Source organism: Petromyzon marinus, chromosome 7, assembly GCF_048934315.1.
Source record: "Petromyzon marinus isolate PM22_M1 ecotype Great Lakes invasive population chromosome 7, UKy_Petmar_22M1.pri1.0, whole genome shotgun sequence".
Taxonomy (NCBI): Eukaryota; Metazoa; Chordata; class Hyperoartia; order Petromyzontiformes; family Petromyzontidae; genus Petromyzon; species Petromyzon marinus.
In genome coordinates, this window is record NC_133673.1 from 12374655 (window position 1) to 12390625 (window position 15971).

Sequence of the window (15971 nt, forward strand, 5' to 3'; positions counted from 1 at the left end):
CAGTGACTATTGCACGAAAAAAACGTCCCGCATTAAATCTTGCTCTGCACTGAATCTGGCGGTATTACAGCGCTGAGAATTAAAATATCAGTTCCATTGTCACGAGACGAACACTGCTCTCACGCGCTGGCAAAAGCAGGTGGAAAAGTGCTGCCCCCTACTTTATGGATCTGAGATCGCTTTATGAAGGGTTCTTATCGACGTGGGTCTGTGAACTGTGCTTCCGGAGGCCATTTTATAACGTGGAGGGTTGCACTTCCCTGAAAGAGATTGGAAATTATTATTCATCCCACCGGATGTCACTTAGAACACAATCGGGATAAAATTGGATAAAGAGACAAAATATAGAAAAAAATGTGATTCTGGCTCCGAGTTGCAGTTGCACTCCAATAACTCTGAAAAAGGCGGTGTCATAGTTTTGAGGCCAGAAAATGGTACCTAGATGTATTCATTTTGTCAGGAGCACCAGCCTTATTATTGAATGATGAAGAGGAGTTATTACAATACATTGAATGCTTGGCTTGTGCTTAGGTATGGGACACTGTTTTTGTTTGCTTGCCGAGTTGTCTATCCAAAGCCCAGCTTGGAATTGGATGCTCTGTAAATGTAACCACCGTGCGACCCATTATCATCACCGTAACGGAGCCAATATACAGGGCCGGGGGAGGGGGCAGTGCTGCATCTCAGCTGTGTTGCCCTGGCAACAGGCATCAATCGAATACTGGTCCCCCTGCATGTCACGGCAAAAGCGTTGAATGTAAACTTCGTAACGTGCAAGAGAAAACAAAAACAGGAAACCCACAGTGTGCTCCAATCGAGCGTTGAACATCAACGGTTTGCCTGTTGGCTCTCCGGTGTTGTTTGGGTTGTACCTGCCACATGTTGTCCAGCACAATGCCCGACATTTCGCTCCTCGTGCTGGGAGCTTCTTCGGGAACTGAACGGTGAAGCTCGCGATCTCCCTCGATTGAAATGAAGCTGCCGGCTGCCGGCGGTGTTGTTTGATGCAGGCTGGCCGTTGTGCGATCCGAGCTTGATTGCTAGCCTCCGTTTTAGTTCCCGATTAGGCTCCATTCATGTCACGGTGCAACGTCGATAATTGCGCGAAAACAACACGGAGGCTGTACAACCCAAAATCGTGTCGAACGGCTAGACAGGGCAAACGCAGTGGAGTTTGCCTTCAATCGAGATTATTCGTTTTGCCACGGTGTTTTACCTGAACCCCAGGCGTGCAGCTGGGGAGAGTGAGGAGCCACAGCGACCGAGGCCGCCGACCCCGGCTCTGAACCCGGCGGGCGCCGGTGCCGTGGATCGCCCGTCCCTGCGCCGCGTCCTCCGCTGCAATCCTCCGCGGGCGCTGCCGGGCTGCGATGGCGGCGCCCGCTCCGACACGGGGCCCCAGCGCGGCGGCGGCACCATCGCGGCCGCGTCCTCCTTCCCCAACATTGCCACCATCTCCTCCGGCGCCACGCCCATCAGCCCCATCAAGGAGCTTCGCTTCTCGCTGCGCTCGCCGGCCAAGGCGTCGTACGGTGGCTCCAGGCGGCCGCACCAGCTGCCGCTGGCGGGCGCCGCGGATAGCGTGCCGGTCGCCTCTTCCTACCCCGACCTGTCGCCGTCGGCGAGCCCGTTGCGCGAGTCGGCGTTCCCCTTCCACCAGGCGGACCCGCCCTACGGCGACTCGAGGCGCAGCGCCGTCTCCCCGTCGGCGTCCTCGCCCAGCATCTTGCAGACCGTGGGCTTCACCCCGCCCAGCCCCTCGCAGCCCTACCCGCCACCGCCGCCGCCGCCGCCACCACACGAACTGTCCGACAGCGGCGGCGGCGGCTACTGCGACGTCAGACGGTCGTCCGCCACCACCTTCTTCCCCGCGCCCCCCACGTCCCCGACGCCGGCGCTCGCCCAGCTCTCGGTGCTCTGCCCGCTGAGCCCGCGCTCGCGGGAGAACCGGCTCGCCGGCGTCGGCGGCGGTACCGGCGGCGGAGTGGGCAGCCTGCGCAGCCGCTCGGTGTCACCGTGCCCCGGGCGGTCGCCGTACCGCGCCCTCGCCACGCGCGACCCCAGCCTCTCGCCGCGACACTCGCCCTACCGTACGCCCAGCCCGTCGCGGGTGCCCTCCGCGCGCCGGCCGCTCTCGCCCGGCACGCCGCTGCAGGACGCCGCCCTCATGCCCTCCTGGCCGCCCCTGCCCTCGGACAGACCATTCACGCGCAAGCCTCTGCACCTGTGGACCAAGTACGATGTCGGGGACTGGCTCGAGAGCCTCAACCTGGCCGAGCACCGCGAGAGCTTCCTCGACAACGAGATCGACGGCACCCACCTGCCCGCCCTGCAGAAGGAGGACCTCCTGGAGCTTGGGGTCAATCGAGTCGGCCACCGCATGAACATCGAGCGCGCCCTCCGGATTCTGCTGGACAGATAACCCGGGGTGGGGGGGGGGGCAGCAAAGCCTGTTTCGCGCGTTTTTGTTGAGAAACGTCGGCCTTGGCTCTAGCCTGTGATCGGCCATCGAAGCAATAACGACGGATTGGCGGAGCGGAAACTTCGTGCCCGTCGCCGCAGCGCGTCGCGTCGCCCGAGCACATTTGGACGCGGACAGAGCCTCGACGGAGGCCGGAGGAGACGGCGGACCTGGCAGAGCTGACGTGCCGAAGCGGGGATAAGCCGTGAAGGTTCCTGCGAGGGCGAGTGGAAGGGTGCGCACGTAGGACAGGCTTCGGAAATGCGGCACGGCGCAATGCGTCTGAATGGCTTTCCAAGAGAGCCTTGGATGCTCGGCTTGGGCTTGAAGACGTTGCTTTGAATAGAAATTGCGTTTGAAATCGCAAAGAATGTCGACGTGGGGAATTTCGACGGGAACTTGTCGTTATTTTGATCTGCTGCTAATAACGGAGAAGATGCTTAAGGAAATCGCCGTGAGGATGGACAACTTTGTGGGGGGTCCCCCCCCCCCCGCTTAATTATAAGATATCTGAATGAAAGATCAACTTCGATATGTAGACTCTCATTTGTTACGGTAATTATTGTACGGACCTGCGCTGTCCGGGCAGATTTTGGGTTCCCATTAAGAATGAACACGCACGCGCGCGCACGTTTCGGACACCTTTCGATCCGAGCATTTTCAGGGTCACCTGAGTGACGACTCGCCTACATTGCAGGCGCTGCAGTCTCACCTATCCAACCCCCACCCCCCTCACCCTCTGTGACAAACGCAGCCCACAGCTTCATGCCAATGCCAATCTCAATAGGGCTACAACTGAAAACAAGAGAGGACCGGCATAAGCTAAACTGTACGCTTTCTCTTTTTAAATGTTTACGGATGTTATTTTTAGAAAATAAACCACAGCAACAAAAATGAGATTATTAAATAGGTCAACGACAAGCAGATATACATCCAAAACGAGCCGTCCACCGAGGGCCCTGAGTGTGAACTCGCTGGCGCATCGTGCTCTTTGTTTGCTGTTGTTGTTGTGTTGAGATGGCTCGTGGACGTTTGTTATATTGATCACAGCAGGCGCCCGCTCGCATCCGGTGAAGGGAAAGGGCAAGCGTTGAGATGCGACGATGAAACTGCGGCACTCGGATCAGATCGCGGTTTGGACGAAAGAAGAACGCTTTTCCGCGGACGGAAGGTCGGCGACCATGCCACATTTATACGAAAGCTATCAAACAAAAACTCAAAATTGAGTACGTTTTAGAAAAAAATGTGAACGCAGTAGAAATGATGAAATGAGAGAGCGAGAGAAATATAAAAAAATCTCCCAATTAACACGGCTAAAAAAAGGACTCTTGCACATCTGCTGCGATGGTGGTGTGAAAGGCACAGGGATTCGGTCGCGAAAAGTGTCACTTCGGGAGCGCTCTTCGGAACAGGGTGTCGATTATCGAATGCCGAAGTCTGCTCCCAGAGAGAGAGAGAATATATAAATATAACTGCGTTAATCAATCCCATTCAACGTAAAGTCAAATCGACAAGCATTCACGGTGGAGCGCGGCGGTGGGGTTGGAATTTTTGTTTGTTCTTCTGTTTACTATCAAGGGTGTGCAAAACGTGGTTGTGCCCGTCCGGATTGTTATGGCAGCTATGGACAGGGCGGAGTCGCAGCGCCCAACGCGGTGCCTGCGCCCGTCGCAACGACGGGGCGGGCGGGCGGGGAAGTTTCCGAACGTGCCGAGCCGATGTGATAGTACAGGCTGCTGTCAGCCGACAATTTAGGCGAGGGGTAATCGGGTTGGAAAAAGGGCCAGCCGCGCCCGCGTAAGAAGCACTGCTCCAAATTTGATTTCCACCCCCCCCCCACCACCACACACACACACACCTGCCCGTGGTCACGTGGTCACCGCGCGGCCCGTCCACGTTCAAACGTCCGCGCGCCACCCGCCTCGTTCGTGCGCGTGGGCACGCGCCTCGTTTTGAGCGCCGACGCATTAAAAAAAAAACCCCTCCTCTTGGAGGCCGTCAGCATTCGAGTCGATTTTAAACGGTTTCGTACTCGCAAACGTCACGCGGCATGTTGATCATGTGCGGCCCGGTGGCAGCGCTCCGGAGGGGCAGCGCACGTAAGATAAGGGACTTATCTTAAGATGCATTGAACGGCTTTTTTTTTGTTTCCTCTTGATGTTGAGCATCAATCTGTATAAAGCCCTTGGAAATTTTAATTATCTTTGCTGGAAGTGGGGGGAAGGCCGGGGGGGGGGGGCGCGGATACAGGACCAACTTCTTTTGAAACAAAGAGGGGGATGTGTCGATGAAGGTTTGGCCCTAAAAGCTATAATAGAGTGTAAAATGTTGCGTGTTAATATTATCAGCACAAATGTACCATGGATTTTATATGCTTATATTTTCACTATTATCGTCGTCGTCATCATCATATTTTATTGTGATTCTATTTGCTTTGGGAATAGTCAGAGTGTGATTTTATGAAGTGGAATAACTCTACGGTGCATAGATTCATGCAAGTGGAGGCAATGGAGGAGTTGGGGTTCAAATGAAAGTCGTGTCAATAAAACACGAAACATCTCTGGATTCTACCCCCAGCCCACAGTACTAGATGTGGTAGCATCTAAAACCTGTATTTGGGTTCTGCACTGGCTGAGTCATTGCATTGAACTACCTAATCGGCAATGGGTCAGGACACGCAACCGCAGACTGTAGGGGTGGAATGATACGTTTTAAAAAATGAAATCGCAGTGAATGGCAAAGCCTCTCGTCGATGCAGGGGCGACACGAGTCGATTCTCAAACCCAAGATTATATTCTTGGGTTTGAGAAAAATATATTGTTTTATATTTTTATTATTTTATTGTTTCCCTTCTACGTGACTTTACCGAAAGAACCAAGACTATGAATCCCTGCAGTCACGAAAGCTTTAAATAAATAAATAAAAACCCAAGATTCTACGCATTTATCACGCGTGAGATTCAATATTGATGGAGTAAATAATTCCACTCCTACCACATCACCTAATTTCCCGTTATCCGACGTTGCTCTTGCAGGATTTTTGTCCTTGGAGAGGAAGGGATGCGGGAAGTTTTTATTTACGTGTGACATATCTGCCCAGACTAACCCTTCCAGGAAGAGGCCTGGCACTTTGATGAATTAAAACGGCCAGTGTTTACTCAATATTATTGGGGCTACAGAACTTGTTTGTTTCATGTACCTCTCCTTTTTATTTAAATTTTAGATATATTACTGAACCACTGACCACAACAAAATACATTCCACACATGTGTTTTTTTAACCTATATTATTTATTTTCAAAGTTGGATTTTTATTTTACTTTTGACAGTCTCTGGCAGTGTATTTCTCATGGACTGTGGCGGTTTCGCATGCCTTGAACCTGGCCACTCGTAAAGACTGTTTCATCGTTGTAAAGACATAAGCCCGTTGGCTATGATGTGTGGCGCACGTCGCCATCACCCTTGTGTTTGGTGTGGCCCGAAAGGAACGGCCAGCTCCTCTCCGGCGCAACACAAACGGTCGACCCGCTGTGCTTCAAGGGCATCAGCCATGGCTGTTACTGGTGTCCCCCACTGCCATCACAGAAAAGCGGCCTCCGTCGCTCATTGTCAGCTGTCGGAAACAGACGTGTGTTCTCTTCTGTTCCGTCAATCCCGACAGAATTTCCTCGCTGTACCCGAGACCACTGACAAAGGGGGCCTTGAAGTCTGCAGAGCACAGCTACAGCCATGGGCTGAACAAGTGTCACCACTCGGAACACCAAGGGCTGGCTTATATTGCTAGCTTTATATTTGGGTAACCATACGTTGTTTTACATATTTACGTATTGCGAGTTTCTTTTTTTAAACAGAAGCTATTGTAGATGACACAACCAGGGTTGTAGGCACATATCAATAGAGTAAATGTGTGCGAACTGGTGTGATGTTTGGCAGCTGAAAAAAACCCCACCCCGTATGTTTGATACTGTGTCTGGGTTTACCTTCACATTTGTAAAATGTACTATCCTTCTTTTCAATGTCCAGTGGGACGGGAACACCTCTTTTTCTGATGATGAGAATTAGAAATACTGCACGGCCGGTACTTTGACATCAAAGCTGTACATTTGTAAATATGCGGAGAGCCAAAAGGCATGCCATGTGTGTTTGGGTTTTGGATCTGCCCGTGCAGTGAATTGAAATGTCTCATCATCAATGCAAAGGCTTTTTTTCACTTTTCCCTGCACAAGCAGGTTGTTACGGAATCAATTATCAGAATTTTTGCGTCATCATACAAATACAGTATTATAGGATTTAATCATGGAAAGTAACTATCATTGGTGAACTTCTGTAAAGTGTACAGGTACATTATATTTTATATTTTGTCACAATTGATGCAATTAACCTTTTAAAAACTATATTCACACAAATAGGACGTGTTATTTTTCTCTTCACTGGTGAATGTATCGAATTAATGTGTACATATTAAGGTTGGAATTAGAAAACATTTATGTTATTGTCGTTTGGTGGTATACGGTACCACCGTTTCAGTCGGTGCAGGGGGCGCTCCTTGAATTTACGATGGGGTCGCACGCTGCACACTGACTGTCCTCGGTTCGTTTCAAGATTCCCTTGGAACAATCAGGGTCTCCAGAGGGGAGGGGGCTAGATTGGAGAATAAAAGATGGCAATGGCAAATATCTCATTTCGCTTCATGAATGTTAATCCTTTCCAATGCAAAAAAAGTCAAAACAAGTTCACAATCCGGGAAACATTTTCTATGAACCTTCATATTTATGGGGACTGTATTTTATTGTTTACCCGAGGATTGGAGTTGTTTTGCAAAACAGGAAAACCTGCATATGGTACCGTGTATCCCAATACTGCAGAGTTATTTAATGGCCAATTATGCTTACGTTGATGTAACAGACCGGACCGCTTTGCCGGTGAATAACCACCTAACCACAATGCACTCCTCCTTCCTGTACACGACCATTGGGAAAACTCCTACCATCAGCTCACATTTTTCCTTCTGGTTTTGTGGTCCAGAGATATTTGCTGCTGTAAGGTTGAGTCAAACAAACTTTACAACTGCGAAGGATTTCGCGGTTGTGCTGTGTACAGCCCCGCCAGTGTGTTTTCGGGTTGTGCCGCGCGTGCTGTTGGCATGATGTCCGACATTTCACTCCACGTGCTTCGAGCTGTTTCAGGAACTGGATACTCAGTTATTGACTTCTTGAAGAAGCTCGCAGCACTCGCAGTGACACGTTGGGCATCACGCTGAACAACGACACGGTACAACCGACAAACGCATCGAAGGACCTCACTTTTACAATTTCCGTCCGCCCACAATTGCCTCAAAATGGAAACTATCACATGCTGCCATGGCCAGCCCAGGAGCAGCATGTCGTTGTCCTAGTGCTGGGGTTTTTTTTTCCACCCGAGTGATTAAAACTCGCGTGATGTGCAGTGGGAATGAAGGGCGGATACAAAAGGCCACCCTGGCGTTCATTTATTTTGCATCGGCTCCCTTACAGAGGGCCCACCGCACAGAGTTCACTGGAGTTCTGAGTGGCGATTGTCTCATTTATTAGAGAAATCCCCTGGGGATGTTCTCTTTTTGTGTTACTCACGTTGTGGTCCAGGTATGTTTCATCTAATATATCTTGCCTTTTTTTTAATCCTGCTAGGAGTTGGAATTTTAAATGTTTCTTCCCCTGTACTATCACTCACTGCTCATAGTTTCGTTGAAATAAAAGGAGGCTACATTTAAACATCAATTGTTGGTGACGTTTGTTTGTGCACGGCAACAGGCATTGTCAAATATGTCACATGTCATGATCATCACGTGACCCACGTGGCCAGCACAATATATTTTGTCTTCATTAAGCATCAAGCTTGGAATGACAACAGGAGGATGAACACAGATTAGAGAACATAGGCAAGTAAGAGACATCATTTTTACTTAAGTGGGTTGGAGTAGAACCCGTGGCTAAAAGGGGATGCTGCCCGGTGTTGTAAACTAATGACAGGGTAGCAACCAATGTTGGAAACAAGCCCGAGAGGACATTCACTGCAGAGATACCTCGTGTGCAAGGTGTTATGTGGATTGTTGCATTGCAAGACCATGAGACTGCGACTGCTTGGAGGTCTCCATCCAGATGATGATGTTGATGATGAAATGCATCCACGTCTCGAGACGCTGCAGAAATAGGTGGCATGTGCATATTGAGAAGAAGGGGAAATTAGGCAAAAGTATGGTGATGGGTGTGACTGAATATACTTAATAGGGAAGGGAAAATCGATTATAGGCAGAGGAGGAGGATCTGGAGTCCATTGCTTACAAGCATACGGTGGATAACACATTTTGGAAATTCCAAAACCTACTAGGCTCATAGAGGTGTCAGGGATTCTTGAAACCATCTGTGCAGAGCTTTTAAGCATTATCCCCTCGCACACGTGGGTTTTCTCTGGCTACTCCGGGGTTCCTCCCACATGCACGAAACCAATTTTATGAAAGTGACCTCCCGTTACACAGTGGTTGACCGGAGGCATTCACAAGAAGGCCTTGGTACTGGAGTGGAGATCCCATAAGAAGTCTTAGAGGGGAAAGCGGTGGGCAGTGGCGAGTCCATGGAAGATGGAAAATTTTAAATTGGCGCGAGTGTTCTCGGAGTTGAGCCTGGTTTAACATTTCAGCACATGGATGTTGGTACAACAGGTACGTGGTTTTGTTTGCGGGTGCTCAGGATTAAGCCTGCAAATGGCACTCTGGATCATCTTGAGTTTTGGACTCCCGTAAGAAGATTATTTGAACACATGAATTGTCTCGCAGAACATCTTACAAGGCAGAAGGAACAGCTCCTGCTCGTGCAGAATTAAATCTTTCATGTCACCAAGGTAAGAACACCCGTCATATACAAACTGCTTATGGGTTGCTGTGGAGAATGACATGTTCAAATGATCAAGATTAGCACGGTTGGTTATGTACGGTGAGAAGGAAGTTCAAAATACGTATATAGTCGACTCGATTATCCGCGCTAATGACGGGGACGGCCGCGGATAATTAAAAGTTGCGGATAATCCAAAAATATAACCATTTTCCTCGGATCTCTATGCAAAAAACCATTAACATAGGTATAAATGGTGTTTACATTAAGAAAATGTAGTTTATGAACAAAACAAAAATGTGTAAGGAATAATCGACCAATCGATGTGCATGCTCAGTGAAAATAACACTTTCCTGCTCCCACGTAGAAGACTCTGCCCACTAATTGGACAGCAAAGCCACGCCAATCAACATCAAACTCCACCCACTGTTGTAAAGATATGGCAACTACTGTACTGTAGGGGCGATCACGTGGATTTCAGATATATTTGCTCGGTTTTAAACACGTGACTTGTAGTAAACATGTCCAATAATAATGTAAAACTGTTTTTAGATTATTCATTTCGGCTTAAGGGAATATCAATGAGTTATTAGTTTATGTTAATCTCGGGTGCGCGGTTAATCCACAAGTCGGATAGATCACACGCGCATAATCGAATCTACCGTAAATATAACTCAGGAGACCTGGACACCAGTCCCGGATTAAGCTAGTGCAGGGCCTGTAGCATATGTTATAAAGGGGCTCTAAATAAAAATATACAAATATTAAAACACAAAATTTTTACTTGCACAGTAAAGTAATTGGATTGTTTCATTTGCTATACAGCCAGATAATAAGACAAATCGCTAAACCTTAAACACCCAGTCGTTCGTAAAATGTTAAGGCAGTATAGTACTATAGTAATAGAGCAAGTGCAGAATCACTGAACCGGAATTGATAGCTTGAATGTGCGGGGCCCGTAGCATATGCTACTTTTGCTACTAGGATAATCCGGCGCTGCTTGACACTCATTTGCAAGTTACCTGGGTTTCCAAAATCACAAAAGCAAAATAAAGTCCGCGTAAAAGCTCACAGGCAGAACTCCGTTTTGTCTCCATATACACACACACGTTAAAAACATCACTGTTCATCTGCCTTGCATACTAATAATCCAGCAACGTGGTCAGTTTTACTGGGCTTTGCGATGGATCTAGAATGGGACAGGACCCTCTAGTGGTGAGCTTACATCTGTACTGTATTTTAGACACTGGCGTTCGTGGATGGCTCGCTTGAGACATCTTGAGCGGTTCGCTTTTTCAACCGGTATTAAAGTAACGCATCTGGACACAATTTAGTATTAAGGTGTTTATGGAATCATCCGCGTATTTTCGCAGGGGTCACGCAAAATGTAATAGTTTTCATGGTCAAGTGCACGTAAGTGCCCCCCATGTAGGGGAAATATACAACAATCAGAACCAGTTTAACACGAAGGCTTTCACGACCAACCTACTCGAATCACCCAGGAATGTCCGCAACGCTCGTGACGTCACTCCACATCGACCAGCCCCCCTCATTAATATTTATGAGCAGGTGACGTCCTCCAATTGGACACCCCCCCCCACCCCTCGTCATTAATAATAATGAGCGGGTGACATCACTCAATATGGAGCACTACCCCCTCACTAATAATCATGTGCAAGTGACGTCACTCCACATCGAACAGCCCCCCTCATTAATAATCATGAGCAGGTGACGTCACTCCACATCGAACAGCCCCCCCCTCATTAATAATCATGAGCAGGTGACGTCCTCCAAATAGACACCCCCGCCATTATTATTAGCTACTATGAGCCAAGAATGTCTGGGTGCAACGCTCGTGACGTCACTCCACATCGACCAGCCCCCCTAATTAATAATCATGAACAGGTTACGTCCTCCGCATGGAACCCCCCCCTCATTTATAATCATTAGAAGGTGACGTCACTCCACATGGAGCACCCTCCCCCCTCTTAAATAAAAATAAACAGGTGACGTCACTCCACATCAAACAGCCCCCCTCATTAATAATCATAAAGTGACGTCCTCCAAATGGACACCCCTGCTCATTAATAATAATTAGCGGCTGACGTCACCCCACATGGGGGAGGGGCGAGGCGCCTCCTCCCCCCTCCTCGGCGTCAACTCACAACCCTCACTACAAAGGCAGAACCCTCACGTCATCACGTGATCTCACTACAAAGGCAGAACCCTCACGTCATCACGTGATCTCACTATAAAGGCAGAACCCTCACGTCATCACGTGATCTCCGTCACGCTGTTGTTGAGACATAAAAGTAAAACGGACGTTACGATGAGCAAGGGATTATAACCTTAAAATGTAATAGGTCTGTGTCACCGCGCCCTTACAAATTGCACACGCATTAATGCAATGAATATATCACGTCGCGGTCTGATTTTCGCTTGCAAGTTTCATATTTACTACAATACACCCGTCCTTGGACGGGCAAAAGGCGAGTCCATAATATCGGGGTTTTTTGGTTGTGGATGTTGTGGATTTGCTCTCCAACACACCGGTGTTGCTGTACTAGTAACGAATTGGCATGTTCTGTTTACGTGACAAATCTCACTAATTGGCTGTGTCGGGTGGTGGTTGGTTTAAAGACATTAATATTTACGCGATCTAACCCAAAAAAACTTATGGAATCAGAACCAGGGTGAAGGCCACTTTAAAGAGGTGAGCTTTCAAATGCACACTTAAACACATTCTGATTGACTCATGAGCAAAGCGTTGCTCCAAAAGTTGGGAGCTGCACTGGCAAAAGCCCGATCAACCAAGGGTAATTAAGCCTTGACCTCAGAGTACTCAGAAGAAGGCGATCTCGGGGGACCTCGTTGGCGTCTAAAGATGGATCAGTTTCTGTCAATATTGCAGGAAGGCCAATTCCCCGAAAACGCCTATCATAAGGGTGACCCGGATGTATCGTGACCTCAATTTATTGACCCACCGCAACATTATTTTCCTTTGCATTTTCATTTCTATTTTAAATAAACATTACTTTAAAAATATTACGTTTTCGAGAAATAAATGGCGGTCACAAGACATATGGACCACGTTTTAATCCAGCGTTCTTAACAAACGTGTTTTTAAATTTTTATTTAAAGCTTTCGTGACTGCAGTAATTCATATTCTTAGTTTTTTCGGTAAAGTCACGTTGAAGAGAAATGGTCGAAACGTCGTGACTTTACCGAAAAAACTAAGAATATAAATGTGTTTTTAAATTATTATTTGTACTTGTGCACCACTACCAACGCAACACCGAATACGTTGTGAATTAAGCAACACAGCGCTGTAACCTTTTGTAAGACGACGAGTCTGCAGCAACATTGGTGATAGAGCTTCGCTTTTCGCGTGTACACTTTGAACATCGCAGGCTTCCGTCACACGTGGCGCCCAGTAAGGCAATGCGTGCCGCTTATCCGCGCTGGGGAATGTAAACGAATGTGTTTATCCCGAGTGGGAATTGTAATTATAATTGGTTCGACTGAGCAGTACTGTAAAATATAATCCCATTGGGACCGGGTCTCGCCTCTCATCATTGGGACATTTTTAAACTGGGCGCTATCGTGATTATCAACGTTGGGAGATACAAAAATGCGTGACGAGTTACACCTATCAGGAGAAAACGTAATCGCACGAGCAGCCTTTATCTTTAAGCACTAGGGCATTTTCCTATTCTTTGGGTCTTTCGGGGGCATTTAAACACGTGTCTAATACATATAGGTGTGAGGAATTGAAACGTTATGTGACGAGGCGATGCTTATAACTGGCGAGTTTAAAACACGCGTGCAGTAGTGTAGCACGTACGAGTGTCTCCGATCGATATTCACAATTTCAGATCGGCATTGGGATATTTAAAGCACGTGGTCAAGTGCCTCGCTCATCAGCGCTGGGAAATCCAAACGCGTGTGGGGAGTCCACGCTTATCCGCATTGCGAAATCCAAACGCGCGTGCCGAGCCACGCTTATCCGCATTGCGAAATCCAAACGCGCGTGCCGAGACCACGCTTATCCGCATTGCGAAATCCAAAGGCGTGCAGAGCCTACGCTTATCCGCATTGCGAAATCCAAACGCGCCTCACGAGCCCACGCTTATCCTCATTGCGAAATCCAAACGCGCGTGCCGAGCCCACGCTTATTCGCATTGCGAAATCCAAACGCGTGCAGAGCCCACGCTTATCGGCATTGCGAAATCCAAACGCGCCTGACAAGCCCACGCTTATCCGCATTGCGAAATCCAAACGCGTGGCGCCGTGAGTTTCGCCCCCCTCTGCCTCGTGTTTGGTCCACCGCCGCCTCCTCCGCCTCCTTCTTCTTCGCTCTCGGCTCCCCTCACCGTGAGCCAGGGCCGAAGATGAGCAGCCAGATCACCTGCCTCGCCTGGGTGAGGCGAGGGGTCGCTAAAGAAACGCCGGACAAGGTGAGAGATCGGATGCGTGCGGCAACTACTTGTGCGGTGGTGAGTGGGGGAGACACGTGGTTAGCTCCTGTGTCTCCCGTGTCTCTGTGTCTCCCGTGTCTTTGTGTCTCCTCAGTCGTGTCCCTGTGTCTCCTCAGTCGTGTCCCTGTGTCTCCTCAGTCGTGTCCCCGTGTCTTGTCCCTGTGTCTCCTCAGTCGTGTCCCCGTGTCTCCTCAGTCTTGTCCCTGTGTCTCTCAGTCATGTCCCTGTGTCTCCTCAGTCGTGTTCCTGTGTCTCCTCAGTCTTGTCCCTGTGTCTCCTCAGTCCTGTCCCTGTGTCTCCTCAGTCTTGTCCCCGTGTCTCCTCAGTCGTGTCCCCGTGTCTCCTCAGTCCTGTCCCCGTGTCTCCTCAGTCTTGTCCCTGTGTCTCCTCAGTCTTGTCCCTGTGTCTCCTCAGTCTTGTCCCTGTGTCTCCTCAGTCGTGTCCCTGTGTCTCCTCAGTCGTGTCCCTGTGTCTCCTCAGTCGTGTCCCTGTGTCTCCTCAGTCTTGTCTCTGTGTCTCCTCAGTCGTGTCCCTGTGTCTCCTCAGTCTTGTCTCTGTGTCTCCTCAGTCGTGTCCCTGTGTCTCCTCAGTCGTGTCCCTGTGTCTCCTCAGTCTTGTCCCTGTGTCTCCTCAGTCGTGTCCCCGTGTCTCCTCAGTCGTGTCCCTGTGTCTCCTCAGTCGTGTCCCTGTGTCTCCTCAGTCTTGTCCCTGTGTCTCTCGGTCTTGTCCCTGTGTCTCCTCAGTCTTGTCCCTGTGTCTCCTCAGTCGTGTCCCTGTGTCTCCTCAGTCGTGTCCCTGTGTCTCTCAGTCTTGTCCCTGTGTCTCCTCAGTCGTGTCCCTGTGTCTCCTCAGTCGTGTCCCTGTGTCTCCTCAGTCGTGTCCCTGTGTCTCCTCAGTCGTGTCCCTGTGTCTCCTCAGTCTTGTCCCCATGTCTCCTCAGTCTTGTCCCCGTGTCTCCTCAGTCTTGTCCCTGTGTCTCCTCAGTCTTGTCCATGTGTCTCCTCAGTCGTGTCCCTGTGTCTCCTCAGTCGTGTCCCCGTGTCTCCTCAGTCGTGTCCCCGTGTCTCCTCAATCTTGTCTCTGTGTCTCCTCAGTCTTGTCCCTGTGTCTCCTCAGTCTTGTCTCTGTGTCTCCTCAGTCTTGTCCCTCTTGTCTCCTCAGTCTTGTCCATGTGTCTCCTCATTCGTGTCCCTGTGTCTCCTCAGTCTTGTCCCTGTGTCTCCTCAGTCGTGTCCCTGTGTCCCTGTGTCTCCTCAGTCTTGTCCCTGTGTCTCTCAGTCTTGTCCCTGTGTCTCTCAGTCGTGTCCCTGTGTCTCCTCAGTCGTGTCCCCGTGTCTCCTCAGTCTTGTCCTTGTGTCTCCTCAGTCTTGTCCCTGTGTCTCTCAGTCTTGTCCCTGTGTCTCCTCAGTCTTGTCCCTGTGTCTCCTCAGTCGTGTCCCTGTGTCTCCTCAGTCGTGTCCCTGTGTCTCCTCAGTCTTTTCCCTGTGTCTCCTCAGTCGTGTCCCCGTGTCTCTTCAGTCGTGTCCCCGTGTCTCCTCAGTCTTGTCACTTCAGTCTCCCGTGTCCCTGTGTCTTCAAAGTCGTGTTCCTGTGTCTCAGTATTGTCTCTGTATCTCTGTGTCTCCCATGTCTCTGTGTCAAGTTTCGGATTCTCCGGTTTCCTCTCATAGCAAAATATATATTTGATAAATGTAGCCAATAATGACCAACCACCACAATGCTGAAAAAGTTCAGTTCAAATTATTCAATTGGGATTACACGTAGCAACATTGCCCCCGCCTGCGAAAACTTTCAGGAACCTCCTAAAAGGGAGATTTAAACAAGCACCTGCAACTAACACGGTTGGCTACGTACATACATAGTTATTACGTGACAAACACCATTCTCATAGAAGTGTGTGTGTGTGTGGGGGAAAGTGCGCCCCCTGTTGTGTAAAGAGAACTGAATTCACCATCATCGTGTTTTATGCCACTGATCATAGAAACCCGGGACTCTTCTCAATATTGACCCTCCGTGTCTCCCTCCCATACCTTGCCTCAATATGTCCAACTCGCCCCATACCCGGACTTCCGGTCCCCTTAATCTTGCACCTTTTTAAACAAAACAACTAAAAAAATGTTCTCCTCGTCTGGTTATCCCCTCGTGTACGTTTCCTTTCTAGAGCTGAG

At 49.3% G+C, this 15971-nt stretch overlaps 2 protein-coding genes across 7 annotated transcripts in view; both read left to right on the plus strand.

The window, feature by feature from the left end:
* LOC116940104 (SH3 and multiple ankyrin repeat domains protein 3-like) overlaps nucleotides 1-8215 on the plus strand; it is a 176511-nt gene extending 168296 nt beyond the window's left edge. For all 6 annotated transcript variants that reach the window (XM_076065400.1, XM_076065399.1, XM_032949437.2 and 3 more), the window contains one exon: nucleotides 1228-8215. In XM_076065400.1, coding sequence (XP_075921515.1) covers nucleotides 1228-2422 — 1195 coding nt within the window. In that variant the 3' untranslated portion in view covers nucleotides 2423-8215. The remainder of the gene's footprint in view (nucleotides 1-1227) is intronic.
* Nucleotides 8216-12843: 4628 nt separating this feature from the next.
* The window catches only part of PWP1 (PWP1 homolog, endonuclein), a 61032-nt gene continuing 57904 nt past the window's right edge, over nucleotides 12844-15971 (plus strand). The window contains exon 1 of the mRNA XM_032949169.2: nucleotides 12844-13782. Within this exon, the coding sequence (XP_032805060.1) occupies nucleotides 13717-13782 (66 nt within the window). The 5' untranslated portion in view covers nucleotides 12844-13716. The remainder of the gene's footprint in view (nucleotides 13783-15971) is intronic.